The 18602-nt window shown below is 39.2% G+C and overlaps 1 protein-coding gene across 1 annotated transcript; it reads right to left on the reverse strand.

The window, feature by feature from the left end:
• Window positions 1–245: 245 nt before the first annotated feature.
• On the reverse strand, window positions 246–18551 carry LOC125228320 (28S rRNA (cytosine-C(5))-methyltransferase-like). Its single transcript, XM_048132834.1, has 7 exons — window positions 18362–18551; window positions 18031–18286; window positions 16606–16772; window positions 4194–4289; window positions 3553–3666; window positions 2194–2368; window positions 246–1347 (listed from the first exon to the last, which is right to left on the reverse strand). Exons 1-7 carry the CDS (start codon window positions 18518–18520, stop codon window positions 284–286), a joined length of 2031 nt encoding a protein of 676 aa, XP_047988791.1. The 5' UTR covers window positions 18521–18551; the 3' UTR covers window positions 246–283.
• Window positions 18552–18602: the final 51 nt, after the last annotated feature.

Raw genomic sequence — 18602 nt, forward strand, 5'->3', positions numbered from 1 at the left:
ATCGCTCCAGCAAGCCGTCGCGATTTAACTTACTCTCGTTAGTAATATTCAACTTCCTCCCCTTGTTGCACAATGTACTATTGTCCTTTTCTATCACATAACACTAATACGTCGGAATCAGCTTGATAACTTTAGAGTACGTTTATAAATAAGAGGGTAAGTATTTTTAATGTGGGAGCACCGTTGTTTTATCTGAGCCTCAGTACAGGCAAAGAAGTAGGTACTAAATAAATACACAAAATGGAAAAAAAGTTATTTTATTTTCAAAATGCTACAACCATGTTTATCTAACTTTATCCTTTTTCTTCTTTTTTTTCTTTTCTTTAACTTCTTCTCCAACGTCACCATCTTCTAGTTCTTCAATAGCTCCATTGGTTTCATCTTTATGTTTACCTTTTTTCTTTTTCTTCGGCATTTTATCAGTATTTTCCGTTTCAATCATTATTTCAGATACATTGACAGATTCGTCAACTTCTCTATTTTTATGTTTTTTCTTCTTTTTCTTTATTCCATCCTCATTGCCATCTGTATTTACCGTTATTTCGGATTCATTAATAACGGTGCCATTGTTCTCCTCATAGTTTATATCACCCTCAGATTTCCGTTTCTTTTTTTTCTTGGGAACATCTTCATTATTGTCTACATTTGCTGTAGTTTCAGATTCATTGACAATATTATCATTGTTTTGATCATTTTCAGACTTCTCATGTTTCCGCTTTTTCTTTTTCTTCGGAATATCTTCATTTTCCATATTTGTTGTAATTTCACATTCATTATTATAATTGTTTTGCTCACTGTTTTCAAGGCTTTCCACTGTTTTCTTCTTTTTCTTTTTTACTTTGTTAGAAGCAATTTCGCTATTATCTTCATTTGCCAGATCTGCTTTCTTATTTTTCTTATGTTTCTTTTCATTCACTTCTTCAGCCTCACTATCATTTTCATTATTTACGCCGTTTTCTGTACCTTCCTTTTCTTTATTAGCTCTCCTCTCAAGTTCCTTTTGATCTCTATCCAGCACAGCTAAGAAAAAGCCAGTAGTGTAATCTGTATCAGGTCTAGCATACAAACACCTGGTACCCATGCTTCCATACATACCAGAGCCAAAGTTGTTCCACTGGCCTTTTAATAGCTCCTTTACATCTTGCACTCTCCATTTAGATCTCGAAGCTGTCACCACATTAGTGACGACTCTTTCGTTCTCTTCGGGAAAGAGGGAGCAAGTGCTATAGACTATCCTTTTTGCGTTGGGAAAAGCGTTCATGGCATGCTTTAGGAATTTCTCTTGTAGGGATGTCAGTTTGGCTAGACGGGCTGCATCGAAGTAGTTGTGTACAGAGAGCTCCATGCCTGGAATTAGACGTTTTTGGATAAAATGCTGCTCTAATGAAAAATCAAACTAGTTACAAGTAGCGGCACCTACGTATAGCGAGGATCGTTATTGCGCAGAAGTCAAAAACAGGTGTCTCAGGGGATTACAGGGGGCTAAGGGTATGCGTCCCCATGCCCAGCTATCCCCTCCACATTTCACTCAGAGCTAAACTTACGTGCCGCTACTTGTTCACTAAACTTTTCAATAAACCAAATAATCTTTAGTGACTAGTCTACATTATAAAGAATAATATACATAATCTACCATAAAACCATTAAAAACATTTGCTTCAGAATGTCTTACTTTTAAATTTAAAGATATGTTAAGTCACAATTGGATGTATCGAAGTAGTCAACTTTCCTATAGAGTGCACCAGTTATGCCCGGTATAATATTTTTTGGATACTTTTGCGTAGACAGTTTATTCGTAATTTCAATAACGCTTTCAGTTTATTTGTAAATATTTTATGAATGAATTAACAACTGACATACTGCGCCTATTCTTTTTTTTTTAGTTAAATAGCTGCACTTTACTGTTTCTGCTCTCTTCCTTCTGAACTCTTTCGGAATTAAGTCTAGCATTTGTACATACTTTATTTGTTTCAATGAAGTTTAAATAAAAATACTAACTAAACATACCAGCACGATCTTCACTCATATTATTAAATTAAAACGGGACTTAATCGCGTGAAACTTACGTTTTATATTTTTGAGTCTACCCGTGACCACGGACGTAATGTCATGTCCGAAAGGTCGGGTTAAATATAAAACGTAAGTTTTACGCGATTAAGTCCCGTTTTAATTTAATAATATGAGTAAACATACCAGATCCAGAACAGCTAGGGTCCAGCAAGATATACTCGACGTCATCGTAGTCTCCCCTCTTCAGTGCCAGGGAGTCCTGATTGAGGGTCTGTACGCATTTGGACCCGGTCTTCTGTACGAAGTCGCAGAGAGTCCTGTATCTTTGCTCGCTTTGTTCTACTGCGTAGATTTTACCCTAGAATAAGGGGAATTTTATAATCGACTGATTATTTTACTCACTCCTTCTCCGCTCACATAAAAGACGGGGGGCATTGCAAACTTTATTAGGTGTAAACAATTGTGATAGCAGTGATGGCACCTACAGACAGTGATATTACTGACATATGTAAGAGTTTTGAATGATTCACGGTTGTTTTCATTAGACTTAATTGACCGGGATATAGACCGTGATTACCTTTTTGATTTTTGTCGAGCTCCCGATATTTCGACGCAGTTGCATGCATCATGATCACGGAAAACCGACGAAGGCGGGTGGATGTTAAAGTTGCATAGACAAAAAAGTAATCACGGTCTATATCCCGGTCAATATAAGTCTACTGACATATATGTTGCTACTCCGCAACCTAGTGAGGGTGCTTACAGGGCACTGCCACCTGAACAAGCACATGCACACTATCGGGAAACGTGCGAACGGGCATTGCAGATTCTGCTTAGAGTCTGAAGAAACGCCCCTGCACATCCTGGCAGAGTGCCCCTCTCTAATGCGTATACGTAACATGATTCTGGGCCGCTATCTAATACACGTCTTTGAATTTGTTGATCGAGAGTTGTAGTAGGTGGCGATCACAATAGATCAGAAATGGTCGCAGTGATACATAATTGACGACCGGTCTGGCGCAGTCGGTAGTGACCCTGCCTGCTGCGCCGCGGTCCCGGGTTTATTTGTGTGATGAGCACAGATATTTGTTCCTGAGTCATGGATGTTTTCTATGTATATAAGTATTTATATATTATATATATCGTTGTCTGAGTACCCACAACACTTGTACCCACAAGGCTTGCCTTCTTGAGCTTACTGTAGGCCTCAGTCAATCTGTGTAAGAATGTCCTACAATATTTATATTTATTTATATTATATATATTTATATAATACAGCATAAATGCACATCTAATGTGATGTGAGGATGAAATGTTGGCCACGATTTTTCATATCCTATGCTTCATTTTATACTAGTAATAGACTCAATTAGATTGAGATGATTATGGGTGTAAGGATTCAAGAATCTCATAGGTCTACTAGTAAAAAGCACTTATCCTATGCTTCATTTTATACTAGTAATAGACTCAATTAGATTGAGATGATTATGGGTGTAAGGATTCAAGAATCTCATAGGTCTACTAATAACAAGCACTACATACTTCGTTCCTCATATAGGCAGCGAGCTGCGTCGTCTTCATGCCTGGCGCTGCGCACATGTCTAACGCTATGCTGCCGGGGGGAGGGGCCAGTAGATGCACGGCGAGTGCTGTAGCCTGAGAAACAGTTTATACGTTAGGTACTATCATTTCCGCAGCAGTAAATATCAAGTCTCACTGTTATCTTTATATTTAGGTAGGTAGGGTAAGAACACTAAACTTAAAGTACTTTAGTAAAAAAAAATTGCAAAAACTGCATTTTTCGCACACGCATTTTAAAAGCGTACTTTTCTTTTAACAGTCACTCAATGGTGATACGAAATTTTACAGAGTTCTTATGGCCACCTTTCTGTTCCTTCATCAGATCAGCTACATGACACCTACCCTTTACACGTGATTTACACGTGTGCAAAATTTCAGCTTAATCGGAAACCGAGAAGTGGGTCAAATTTAACTTTTAGGTTTTGATTACAGACAGGCAACGGGTCAGGTGAAAGTAAATAAAAGCTTGTAAAATAAGGGCCAAAAACTAGGGTGAAAGCGGGTACAGTGGTTCATTGGTAACAATGGCTCAGTTCACGTTTTAACCGTATTGAATACTGCGAAATTGAGGTAATTTTTCATTATCTAAAACGACATGTTACCTTATCTTGCAGTATAATCTTGTTCTCCGTATACAGCTCATGTTCATGCAGTTTGGTCCCCGATGAAAACACGAACACTGTCTTCACATGATAGTCCTGTAAGCCAATAAATCATTTTACAATACATTTAGGTAAGGCTTCAATGCATTTTGCCATCTTACTCTCTGAAAACCAGCGCCCGTCTATTAGACACGGTGTACGCTGATTGGCATTAGCATGGTGTACTAGTTTAGTAATTACTTGTTGTTTTGTATTATGTATCTTTATGCCAAATAAAAAAAAAACTTTATCTTTCTCCGCAGAACATGTAAAAAGTAAATGAATGAGGGGGAGAGAAATGAGCCAAAGATGTTCGAATTGTTCGAATCATATACATATACAACAACAAAGCTTTTACTTTGTCTCAGTATAAATTGAATGGTTAATTTTTGTAGACATAATGGAATGCACCTTGTGCATATGAGAAGTCAACGCAATAGACTGTGAAGTTCCCACATAAGTTGCAGTCCATTCTGTCTGTAACCATATGGCCCCTGTACACACATGGCCAACAGTTCCACCAACCCCCTTGGCCATGTGTGTAGAGGGCTACTTGGCCGTAAGTTGGCAGTTGGCGCTTGCGCTTGCCGGCCAACCGATTCGTGTCGGTTTTTTGTCCACACATCAAAGGATCTTGGCGCCAATGGCCAACTGCGTTTACACGTTGGCGCTTCATTCAGTTGGTCGTCAGCCGTCAGAGAGGACAGTAGTGATATATTTACGAAAATAATAAGTTTATCTATGCCAATAATAGTGTAGATTTTAGGAAATAAAATAACCTTGCAAATGTTTAATGTATTTCCTAAAAAAGATAAATGTTCTTATCAGAATATTCAAAAAATTGTTAATATTGCAAATAATTTAATTTTACTACGGGGTTATTATTTTTTAATATTTTTTTTCTGACAACGTCTATGACCAAGAATTTCCTAGATTTTTTCATTCCACGTCCATCTTTCATGAAGAGCCAATGCCAAGTGATTGGTTCGCCAATGTGTAAACAGCGGCTCTTATCTTGGCCAAGGGGTTTCACAAAAGGCTGGTGGAACCGTTGGCCATGTGTGTACAGGGGCCAATAGATTAAATATAAGAGGATCATACCATCACACGAGTTCGCGGCCTAATCAGGGGTGGCGCGCGTTCTCACGGAATGCACGTTCGCACTTTCTATTGTTACTTTACGTCGCGAGTTTTTTTAAAGGTTCATATGCGATGTTCACGTGTGGAATGGCTAATAATGCATAGTTAAATAGACATCATGAATAAAATAGGACAATCTTACACAGATCTTTTTGATTAAGTCCCACGGAAAAGTTCAATAAGGCTTGTGATTAGAGTTTGCATTATCCGACGGATTTTTAATATTCGAATAATTCGGATAATACAATTTTTATTATTCGAATATTCGAATAATTCGGATAATTTCGGATAATTTATTAAATGGAACAAAATTAATGTTACAGGTGCGTATAAGCGTGGAATTGATAACGGCTGAGATAGATGAGCGCCATAATGCGAAATTTACCTACATTTTTATTTATTTTTTGCGTAAATCAGCAAACTGTAGAAATTAAAACACACCTAGCTCTCTATCTTTAGTTCTATGACTAGAATCTTGCAATCAGATAGTGAGCTTGAGTTATTTTTTAACATAATAATGGTAAAATTTTTTGAATATTGTATAACTAGCTTTATTAATAGTGTGTGAACCTGCCTTAGAAATCTATATTATTTGTGGTCATGGTTCGTTAATATTTCTTGTATGTGGGTAGCTTTTGCACATTTTAATTTTTCCTCAGTCACCCGTTGACCACGAACGCTGTAAAGAGTTCGAAACGTTGGGATGTATTTTAAATTCATTATACGCGATTTAATCCGTTTCCATAGTTTTATTTCATGAGTAACTATCGCGGTAACCGAAGACAACATTAGATAGTGAGCTGTCGATATAAGACAGTTAGTAGTAGTGATTAGTTAGGTGTTAGGTATAACGAGAAGTTTTTCTGACAACACCTTTACCTTGGAAATGGATGGTAGAGAGGATGGCTTGTGTAGAGTGGAACGTGAGACATCATTGGATATGATGATGGTTATAGGCGATACAGCGTTGTCATATTATCCGTTCCGATATCGGATATAGGAAGGATGTCAAAGGCAAAAATCAAAGATGGCGCCTTGAATGATTTCGAGAATGTATAGGAGTCGGTTAGGGTTTGAGATCCGGATATCCGGATATCCGTATTATCCGGATATCCGTTGAATTTGAGATCCGGATCCGAGGTCTCATAGGATCCGGATAAAACGGATAATACGGATCCGTTAAATATGGGTATCTATCCACGCCAGAAAGAATTTTCGTATGAAATTGATGAATTATTTCCTGTATTTTGTCGCCTAAAATGTTTATTCACATTTATTTAATTCAAATACTCCAGAATATCAAGCTAGGTTAGGTTTGGTACATTACGCCATGCGATGAATCCGTAAAACTATATGTTAACAAACTAAATAAAATGAACAGTAAATCATTGTTTTTAAAACTGGATGCATCCCGCAGGAATAACGATAAGTTATTAATTTTCTATAAAGCAGAAACGATTGCCATGGATGTTTTTCAGCTTAATGATGAATTAGAGATCATGGAAGTAATTAATATAATTATATACGTAATTATTTTAATTATAAGCTGAATTCAGATCCATTTTTTTTTGTATTTAATAAGATGGGAGGCAAACTAGCAGACAGATCGCCTGATGGTAAGCGATCGCTCCCGCTTATGGACACCCAAAACACCAGAAGGATTGGAGGTGCGCTGCCAGCCTTAGAGCTTCACTGAAAAGCGACTGGCAAATATCAAATGACATTTCGCACATAAGCTCAGAAAAACAATTGAAAATGGTACATGATAACTAAATATGTGTAACATATTTTACAGGTCTAATACGTGTAATGCAATAAAATTATATTATTTTACCTTTTTTCCTATATCTGCAATTTCGCATGGATGTATTTATTGGCTGTGGTTACGGATAGACGCCTCAGTAAAACGGAAGTATTAGTGAACAACACTAAATTACCCTGCATTAGCTTATGTATGTTAAACAAAAATATTGGCCTACTGTTTAATGTTATATGCTGTACTGTACAATGGGAGTGATATTAATTGTGTCGCTTAACTTCGAACTCGAGTAAATCCATTCTGCTTTTTTTGTATAATCATCCTTAAAACCGAATCGATTTACGCGAGTTTGAAGTTAAACGACACAATTGTATGTTAAAAGTTCGTCTAAAAAGTGAATGAAGCAATAATAGACTATATTTATGTCGTTTTGTGAGGTTAAATTATTTTATTTCAGTAACAGCAGCTTTGATTTGACGAAACCCTTATAAAAAGTGACCTTTTCAACACGGATCCGTTTTATCCGAAATATCCGGATATCCGGATCCGGCAAATCTTAAGATCCGAAATATCCGGATCCGAAAAATCGGCGGATCTTGCAAACCCTAGAGTCGGTCCTTCGCTCGATCGGATCGGATACTCATCTTATCTTAAATCTGCGGGGCCCTTCCGGATACACTTCGACCCATCGGGATCTTTTGTGCAATTACCCCCTTAGATCTTAAGATCCTTCAGCTATTCAGGAGCTTCTCGACCATCTCCACGTATCGGATGATGAGGCTCATGGGTAGCTCTCTGATGTCCTTTGGTACTAGGTAGCCTGCTCCAAAGTTCTTCATTCTTTGTCTGGCGAGGGCGTGACATTTACACATTAGATGTCTGACGGTCTCTTCCTCTTCGCCGCACATGCGACAATCTGTGTAGTCAGCGTGTCCCATCTTGGCCAACATTCCTTTGATCCCGTAATGGCCTGTAAACACCCCCGTTATAATTTGGAGTTGTCTTTTGCCTAGCTTTCCTAGCTTTTTGCTCCATCCAGATTCTACCCTTCGCATAAAGAGCTTTGAATGCTTCAGACCTACCAGGGCATCCCACTCTTTTTGGTGATTAGCCTTTGTATGGTCCTTCATAGCCGTTTTAATGGTTCCTTGTGACGTTGTCTTCAGACCTGGCTTTGGCAAGTTCATCAGCATTTTCATTGCCAATGAAGCCTTCGTGCCCCGGTATCCATACCAGTTGCACCTTGTTTTGCCTTCCAAGCTTGTTAAGAGCTTAGATGCCGTTTAATACCAGTCAAGAGTCTGCACCTCTGGGCGATGTGAAGGCTTTGAGTTCCGCCTGACTGTCGCTGAGTATATAGATATTCTTTCCTTGGGTTTGTCTAACTATATTCTTATGTACACAAGTAATTATTGCGTATGTCTCGGCTTAAAAGACAGTGACATAATTGCCCATGCTGATACTACCACTGTAGTCACTAGTCATTTGCATAAATGCCTACGCCCGTACCAGATGCCATCTTGGACCGGATCGGATACTTAATATAAAAAGTTGAAAACTCTTTTTATAGGCTCTAAACAAAAGCGTCCAGGTTAGGGTCTTAGAACAGGAATGAGCAACTGAGCATAGGTACTCGTTCAAAACAGAATAACCAAAAAAAGAGAAGAGCAATTAGTCGAAGACACTTCCTATCCAGGTGTGGATCATTTTAGACCTTAGTTGCACAGTGGCTGGTACCAAAGTACCAATGGAAGGGGAGAGGTGATAAATAAGTAAGTAAATTCTTTATTGTACCACCAACACAACATAAAATATACAAGACATAAAATTTAAAAAAATGAAGAAGGAGGAGGTACAAAGCAGGGACCGGACAACCCCTTCCGCGCTACAAGCCTTTCATTGGGAATCCCTAACGTAAGGACGACCCAATCGAGAGACTCTCCCTTTCGAACTGCAAGCCCATTCATTTGACTAGCCCTTACAAAAAACTAAGCAAAACAATAAAGCTAGCCCTGTGCATTGGCTTAGCGCTATCCGATACGGCTTGCAAGCCTTTAATAAGGGTTACCCTTATTTTAAGCGCTATTTATAAGGCTTTCCCTTTTGTTAAAGCGTAGTCGAGCCTTGCGTAAAAGAGACAGGATTATGAATCTAAGCTATTGTAAGAACAGGAAGGAAAATGCGCTGTTGCCACTCCGCACTATGCGCCCCATTTTTAATTTTACAACGAAACATGTTTTCGTTGGATAAAAGTAGAACACGGCTAGAAATTATTTTTAATGAACTGGGAGACAAGGAAGTGATGGATCGCCTGATGGTAAATGATCATCGCCGCCCATAGATCAGTATGTACGTTCGTACGTATGAATGTATGTAGGTATGTATGAATGTATGTAGGTATGTATGTATGAATATAATTATGTAAATATGTATGTATGCATGTAAATATACAGTGTTGGCCGAAAATCAATACAATTAACCATTAACATTACACATTGAAAACGTTAATTGCCAACATAAAAACAAGCCGTTTTCGTCATCCAACTCGCCTTGATGAGTTAATTGGGTGAGCAGTTCCTAAGATAGAGCTGATGCTGAACCCTGGCTTTTCCCAGGGGAACGCGGGTTTGGTTTAACATAGGCAAGCGCTGTTTTCGTCATCGGACTTGTTTTGATGAGTACTTGAGTGAGCAGTAACCAAGGTAGAGCTGATGCTGAACCCTGGCTATTCCTAGGGGAACGCGCGGGTTTGGAGTAACATAGGCAAGCGCTGTTTTCGTCATCGGACTTGTCTTGATGAGTACTTGTGTGAGCAGTAACCAAGGTAGAGCTGATGCTGAACCCTGACTACTCCTAAGGGAACTCGGGTTTCGTGCAACATAGGCAAACGCTGTTTTCTTCATCGGACTTGTATTGATGAGTACTTGAGTGAGCAGTAACCAAGGTAGAGCTGATGCTGAACCCTGGCTTTTCCCAGGGGAACGCGGGTTTGGAGTAACATAGGCAAACGCTGTTTTCTTCACCGGACTTGTCTTGGTGAGTACTTGAGTGAGCAGTAACCAAGGTAGAGCTGATGCTGAACCCTGGCTTTTCCCAGGGGAACGCGGGTTTGGAGTAACATAGGCAAGCGCTGTTTTCTTCACCGGACTTGTCTTGGTGAGTACTTGTGTGAGCAGTAACCAAGGTAGAGCTGATGCTGAACCCTGGCTATTCCTAGGGGAACGCGGGTTTGGAGTAACATAGGCAAGCGCCGTTTTCGTCATCGGACTTGTCTTGATGAGTACTTGAGTGAGCAGTAACTAGGGTGTGCAAACCGGTTAACCGGTTAACCGAAAACCCGGTTAACCGAGACTTTTTGGCCTCTGTTAAAAACCGGTTTTTATAGTCTCTAACCGGTTAATAACCGAAACTGTATTTATTTCTCAAGATTTGGAAAATTAGCCATAATAAGGTTCAAAAATACGTAATTATTAAATGTTTTGTATTAATAAAGATTTATTAATTACTTTTCATTGACAACATTATTATCTGTAATGATTTGATTTTAAAAATAAGTCCCGAGTCTACTCAATTATACATTTTATACAATACAGTAGAGTCGGTTAGTTTATTACGACGACTCCGCATAGACCTAACGTCCAACCTCTTACAACGACATAAGCACAGGTATTTATTTGGTTTTCGTATGTGATAGTATGAAAGTACATCCGTTTATTACGACTCCGATTTTAACGACCAGCCGCTTTTTACGACATATTTTACACAGAATCCGTCCGTCAAGTCCGGTTGCAACGACGAGCGACAACGTTTTTAGTTTTACTAGTAAATTGAGGAAACAAAGCTACTTTCACCCGAGCACGGCTTCCTGTCTTGCCTACAACAAGTAGCAAGATTACATTGTGGCCATGTAACTTTTTGGAGTTTTGCTTTTAAAATTTTAACAATTTGTTCGCCTCGGGTCTAATCTTATAAGCTAAATAGAACCCAGTTTGTATTTTTCGATTGTGTATAAACTAGCTTTACTTACAAATGATGAGCAAGCACACATACTAAAATGACTTTTTCTAACTAAACTAGTCACAATAAAATAAGGTATTAATACTATGATAATAATACCCTGTAAATAAAGCTATTGATTAACCTATTAAAAGAAATGAAATTCGTTTTGTACGACATCCGGTCAGTATGACGTAATATCAGCTATCCCTTGAGCGTCGTTGTAACCAGAGTGTACCGTATATTTCAAACTATATTTTTTAAAAGAAAGGTAAAATGGAGATCTTGGTTTTCTTACATCAATTGCTTGTATTACTAGCTAGGGGCTCTGGGAGCTGTAGAACTTCGCCACATGCCTAGAAAATGCAAAACTGACGTCACATTCAAACCACACAAGCCTTTTTTGCAATTTCCTCATTTTACAAAATTTCCAAAAACTGGATAAAAATGATCTTCATCGTGCAAGTAATACCTGCTACGATATCATCAACATCAGAATTCTTAAAGGTAATAGTAATTATTGCGTAGTACGGCCATTTACTAAAAATCCTCAATCCTCACCGGTTAATAACCGGTTAACCGGTTTTGGAGGAAAAGTCTCGGTTATTAACCGGTTTTTTTAGTTAACCGGTTTTTGCAAACCCTAGCAGTAACCAAGGTAGAGCTGATGCTGAACCCTGACTATTCCTAAGGGAACTCGGGTTTCGTGCAACATAGGCAAACGCTGTTTTCGTCATCGGACTTGTCTTGATGAGTACTTGAGTGAGCAGTAACCAAGGTAGAGCTGATGCTGAACCCTGGCTTTTCCCAGGGGAACGCGGGTTTGGTGTAACATAGGCAAGCGCTGTTTTCGTCATCGGACTTGTTTTGATGAGTACTTGAGTGAGCAGTAACCAGGGTAGAGCTGATGCTGAACCCTGGCTATTCCTAGGGGAACTCGGGTTTCGTGCAACATAGGCAAACGCTGTTTTCGTCATCGGATTTGTCTTGATGAGTACTTGAGTGAGCAGTAACCAAGGTAGAGCTGATGCTGAACCCTGGCTATTCCTAGGGGAACTCGGGTTTCGTGCAACATAGGTAAATGCTGTTTTTGTCAGCGGACTTGTCTTGATGAGTACTGGTAAAGCTGATATTGAACTCTGGCTGTACCTAGGGGAACTTAGGTTTGGTGCAACATAGACAAACCCGGTTTCCGTTATAGGCCCTGCCTTTATGAGGACTTGGGTGCGCAGTACCCAAGCCACTGCTGTAGCTGAGACCTGGTGGTACCTAGAGGAACTCAGGTTCGGTGCAATATAAATTAACGCTGTTTTCTGTTCATAGTATGTTTCGTGTGAAATATCTTAGACTCGTCTTTATGACTGGTACTTGGTTGAGTTGAGTAGTACCATAGAATCTGTCAAACTATTTCTGTTGATTGTTGTGAATTCTATGAAGATCGTTTGAAACAGAAATACTTTTCTGGTGGCAATCAAGCATACAGCCCGTCTGATAGTAAATAGTTACCGCAGTCTATGGACGCTTGGAACTCCAGTATTCTCTTTATTCCCTGTGTTACTATTAGTGAAATCGACTGTACTTAATTTTGATATTCAAATGGATATACATACGTATTTTTTTAGATATAAATAAAGTGTTTTATGTATGGCAAATTAATAAATTTGTTCTAACTACTTGATGTTAATATTCACTTCTGGTAGGATTTTTGTTCAGTTAATATTATGTTTTATGCCTAACTTGACATTGCATGAAATATTTCTATATTATAATGCACCGAAACCAGAGTTGCCCTAGATACCGCCAGGGCTCAGCTACAACGCTGTCTTGGCTATTGCGCACCCAAGTCCTCGTCGATGACGAAAACAGCGTTTGCCTGTGTTACACTAAACCCGAGTTCCCCTAGGCGCAGCCAGGGTTCAGCATCAGCTGGACTTTGGGTATTGCTCACTCGAGTAGTCATCAAGACAAGTCAAGAAAACAGCGTTTGCCTGTGTTACACTAAACCGGAGTTCCCCTAGGTGCAGCCAGGGTTCTGCATCAGCTGGACTTTGGGTATTGCTCACTCGAGTACTGATCAAGACAAGTCCGATGACGAAAACAGCGTTTGCCTGTGTTACACTAAACCCGAGTTCCCCTAGGTGCAGCCAGGGTTCAGCATCAACTGGACTTCGGGTACTGCTCACTCGAGTACTCATCAAGACAAGTCCGATGACGAAAACAGCGTTTGCCTGTGTTACACTAAACCCGAGTTCCCATAAGTGCAGCCAGGGTTCAGCATCAGCTGGAATTTGGGTACTGCTCACTCGAGTACTCATCAAGACAAGTCCGATGACGAAAACAGCGTTTGCCTGTGTTACACTAAACCCGAGTTCCCCTAGATGCAGCCAGGGTTCAGCATCAGCTGGTCTTCGGGTACTGCTCACTCGAGTACTCATCAAGACAAGTCCGATGACGAAAACAGCGTTTGCCTGTGTTACACTAAACCCGAGTTCCCCTAGGTGCAAACAGAGTTCAGCATCAGCTACACTTCGGGTACTGCTCACTCAAGTACTCATAAAGACGAGTTCCCCTAGGTGCAGCCAAGGTTCAGCATCAGCTGGAATTCGGGTACTGCTCACTCGAGTACTCATCAAGACAAGTCCGATGACGAAAACAGCGTTTGCCTGTGTTACACTAAACCCGAGTTCCCCTAGATGCAGCCAGGGTTCAGCATCAGCTGGACTTCGGGTACTGCTCACTCGAGTACTCATCAAGACAAGTCCGATGACGAAAACAGCGTTTGCCTGTGTTACACTAAGCCCGAGTTCCCCTAGATGCAGCCAGGGTTCAGCATCAGCTGGACTTCGGGTAGTGCTCACTCGAGTACTCATCAAGACAAGTCCGATGACGAAAACAGCGTTTGCCTGTGTTTCACTAAACCCGAGTTCCCCTAGGTGCAGCCAAGGTTCAGCATCAGCTGGAATTCGGGTACTGCTCACTCGAGTACTCATCAAGACAAGTCCGATGACGAAAACAGCGTTTGCCTGTGTTACACTAAACCCGAGTTCCCCTAGGTGCATCCAGGGTTCAGCATCAGCTGGACTTCGGGTACTGCTCACTAGAGTACTCATCAAGACAAGTGCGATGTCGAAACCAGCGTTTGCCTGTGTTACACTAAACCCGAGTTCCCCTAGGTACAGCCAGGGTTCAGCATCAGCTGGACTTCGGGTACTGCTCACTCGAGTACTCATCAAGACAAGTCCGATGACGAAAACAGCGTTTGCCTGTATTACACTAAACCCGAGTTCCCCTAGGTGCAGCCAGGGTTCAGCATCAGCTAGACTTCGGGTACTCATCAAGACAAGTCCGATAAAAAAAACCGGCCAAGAGCGTGTCGGGCCACGCTCAGTGTAGGGTTCCGAAGTTTTCCATATGTTTCTCAAAAACTACTGAACCTATCAAGTTCAAAACAATTTTCCTAGAAAGTCTTTACAAAGTTCTACTTTTGTGATTTTTTCATATTTTTTAAACTTGTGGTTCAAAAGTTAGAGAGGGGGGGGGCGCACTTTTTTTTCCTTTAGGAGCGATTTTTTCCGAAAATATTAATATTATCAAAAAGGAATCTTAGTAAAGCCTTTATTCATTCTTAAATACCTATCCAACAATATATCACACGTTGGGGTTGGAATGAAAAATATTATCAGCCCCCATTTTACATGTAGGGGGGGTACCCTAATAATTTTTATTTTTATTTTTACACTCTGTTGGCGTGATTGATATACATATTGGGACCAAATTTCAGCTTTCTAGTGCTAACGGTTACTGAGATTATCCGCGGACGGACGGACGGACGGACAGACAGACATGGCGAAACTATAAGGGTTCCTAGTTGACTACGGAACCCTAAAAAGCAGCGTTTGCCTGTGTTACACCTGAGCAAAGAAGGAGCTTATCATAACTATAAGTATTTGGTATTGAAAATTGAACCTTATTTTATCTACAGCCGTTTCCATCAAACAGAAACGCGCAAATATCACACACAGTGCCGCCGTAGGTAACGATCGTATGTTATTTCGTTCGGAGTAATGTGTGCTTTATGAGCGAGGTACAGGATTTAAACTCGCACGATATGCTATAAGGGAAAGCAAATAAAACCCAATATAAGGCTTACCCTTATGGCGTTAGGCTGACCCGATGATAAGGGTTTTGAAAGGTTATTGGGCTATTTTAGGTAAGCGCTTTCGTTAGGGCTTTAAAAGCAAAATGAAAGGGTATCGCGTCAAAAGGGTAGGGTAAGTTAAGCCTAACGAAATACCCATACAAAACCCCGTATAAGGGATAGCGGGCCGGTCCCTGGTACAAAGGCGAACTTATTTAAATATTCAAATCCAAAACGCCTCAAATTGCTCGGCAGCAATTTGATGGGTTTTAGTTTCCAAGCTGATCAGTAGATCGACTAAGATTTCAAAGTATAAGTAGTAATTAGACCGATTTTTGTGTATGAATGTAACTAAGGACTTAAAAGGAAAATGCCTTATATTTCTTAGTGAAGTGGAGGGAATTCTGGCGTACTAAATTGCCATGGAACTGATAACAGCTAAATTCGGAGTGAGGCGCTAAATTTCAATTTCAAAAAAACAAGGGACCAGGAAATCTAGGTATAAATCTCCCTTATTAAGTACGGTTTTACAGATAACTTCACGTTAGCTATTAGCAGTAATGAAAGTAGGTTGGGGTAACGTTTTCATATTAAAAAATAATACTTGAACGTTTTTCTGTTTTTTTAAATCATCCAATTAATCGAATATTTGATAATAGCTGAGTGCGTGGCGTGAGGCATTCTGCTTACTTCTTGTCCACGAATGCTTTCTTTGTTTTGTAAATATTAGTTTGATTTTGAAGATAAATAGGTGTTAACTTGTTAGCAATAACATTGTCCGTATTAAGAATTGATCGAAATTGGTTTCAGTGACGTCTATCTATTAAATATATCTTAAAATAAAAAATAATGTTTATAGAAATTATCCGTTTATCCGGATAATTTCACTTGAATTATTCGAATATTTTCGGATAAAAATATTGGCGGATATTCGAATAATTCGGATATTCGAATATCCGGATTGCAAACCCTACTTGTGATGCTGAAGGCTTAAACAAAAATATATAAATACTGTATATATACCTAGAAAGTACCCAAGACATATATGTCTACTATATGTAGTATAACATTTTATCTGAGAATTAATTGGTTTTAATCCATAGGCAACCCTAACATCCGACGCTGCGCACGTGCGGCTCGTTTCTTTGTTAGAATTTTGTAGGCATTTAAAAAGGCGGCATTTCGTGAACATCAAAGCAGTGGGCCTTCTGTACTTGTACTATTATATATTCTGTGCCATCACATACATTAAAACGTGCCTAAGAACGCGCATACACTACACCACACATAGATGGCGCCACCAAAAAATAAAATAACATTTATTAAAAGGATAAACAAACCTGCGTAAAGTCGTATTCCCCCAAGTTCTTTATCTGTTCCAGGTAGTCATTGTAAGAGCCCGACGTACATCTCACAAAGCGGTACTCCTCATCTTGAAAGGCCCTTATGGCGTCAGAGGTCGTCAGGAGATTTGTATTGATCCGAACATAACGTGGCCTGCGGACAGCTTGTAGAAAAAAAATAGCTTGAGGCTTTTGGAGGATTTTAGAAATAAATTATAAGTAGAAAATTCACTGTGTTGTATGATATGAACTCACGAAATGTTATCACTATATGTGAATAACTGTAAACAATAATAATAAATTAAAAAACATGGTACCCTAGCCCAGTGCTCTTCTATCTGAAGTACCAAGACACCATCCAACACAGTGCACAATCTAATCTTAATAGTGTCATTTGCTGACATTTCTGCTTGATGCAAAATTAATTTGAACCTTACAAAGTTTTGATATTAGGGCAGGTTGGAATGAGTGCTACTCGAAAGGATGTAACGGTGTGGCTAGATTTGTTTGTTTGCTATTTTTATTTTATTTTTAAATAGTACATAACACTCATACATGTTGATCTAGCTTTTAATCAATATCCCTATTAATAAAGAAAGTATATTTAATATTTTACATTTGTATCAAATGAAACATTGAAATGTATTTGTTTCATTATAATGCCAAATAACATATATTTCCATAGTTATGTCTTAAATACATATTTAAAAAGTTTAAGTAGGTATAGTTTAATTTTGCAGCATTTAATTTATTTCACACACATGATTGTGTATTTGTTCCAACAAAAACATATCTTCCAATCATTTAGATCACCATTAAGGTGTTCGAAAAGGTGTTCAAATTTCAAAGGGCTATGGTTATCTTTCGTATTTTCAATGAAACACAGATGTACAACACAGTTATTTAATGTACTAAGCCTCGCTACATTTATATTAAAGCAGCTTATCAAAATAGGTATCAATCATTAAACTAAAATACTTTCTTTCAGCAAAAAGGAATGTTCATGAACACATCATCAGTCCTGTTTAAGATTTAAACTGCTCTTTTCAGTCTCCGCACCAGCATCTTTATATGAATGTTGGTCTATTTCATTGCCATGCTCATCATACTCCTTCTCATGATAAGCTTGGTAAGCATACACTACTATGATCAGGTTGACCACCACCACTGCAGACACTACAGACCACACTGTCCGTGTAAAGCTGTCCACCGGGTAGTAATCAGTCAGGACATGTCGCATCCCAAAGAATGCAATGAATGGCAGGGTAAACATGGCAACACTGTACAGAAACAGATTGGCTAAAGCCAGCGCTGCCAGTTTTGTGTGCTTAGGAATAAGCGGACCCTGGTCAGATGTGTCAGCCATTGATGGAGCTTATGAGGTGATCTTAATCAATCTGAAAATAAAAAAGTAAAAATTACCTTCTGTTTTTGGATCTTCAGGATGATCAGCATTGTAATTTTCGAATTTCTCTTTGTATGACAGAATAGTTTGTTCGGGCTTGCTTTTCCCTGGGAGAGTCTTTTTGCCAAACAACAACTCAGTCGTTAACACTTTCGCTAGCCAAGGGTCTAGGCGCGGCTCATTTGTGATAAGGCCACTACTCTCAAACAATTTGTCAATGTCAGCAGCATGTTTGATTGTTTCTGTTATTAGTGCGTACAGCACATTGACTCTCTGCAAACATCACACATATTAAACTCTTCACTCATTCCAAAAACTACGAAATGAAAAGAGATGTTCTATACTCACAAAGTGACGAAGTTTCTCGTCATACAATAATGTTTTGACGCTACCGCCTTCAGTTGAAACTTTCTTAACAATATTAGCAGCAACCTTGTAATGTCTCGGTACTCTAACAGAATGGTCAAACATTTTCAAAATGTGGCAAAAAACATTGCATGATTGCATTGCTCAACTATCATCACGAGACCAATCACAATGTCATTCTTGCTCATGCTGTCAAGTTTGAGGTTGTAAACTATTTAAGCTT

This window comes from Leguminivora glycinivorella, chromosome 7 (genome assembly GCF_023078275.1).
Source record: "Leguminivora glycinivorella isolate SPB_JAAS2020 chromosome 7, LegGlyc_1.1, whole genome shotgun sequence".
In the NCBI taxonomy this organism is placed as follows: domain Eukaryota; kingdom Metazoa; phylum Arthropoda; class Insecta; order Lepidoptera; family Tortricidae; genus Leguminivora; species Leguminivora glycinivorella.

What these genes read in the sequence shown, in the direction of transcription:
- LOC125228320 (XM_048132834.1), bottom strand. Translation starts at nt 18,520, where the DNA reads ATGCAATCATGCAATGTTTTTTGCCACATTTTGAAAATGTTTGACCAT. An exon ending in AGATTATACTGCAAGATAAG is followed by an intron (nt 3,667 to 4,193) that starts GTAACATGTCGT and finishes ACTGTTTCTCAG; the next exon opens with GCTACAGCACTCGCCGTGCA. An exon ending in CTGCCTATATGAGGAACGAA is followed by an intron (nt 2,369 to 3,552) that starts GTATGTAGTGCT and finishes CCCTTATTCTAG; the next exon opens with GGTAAAATCTACGCAGTAGA.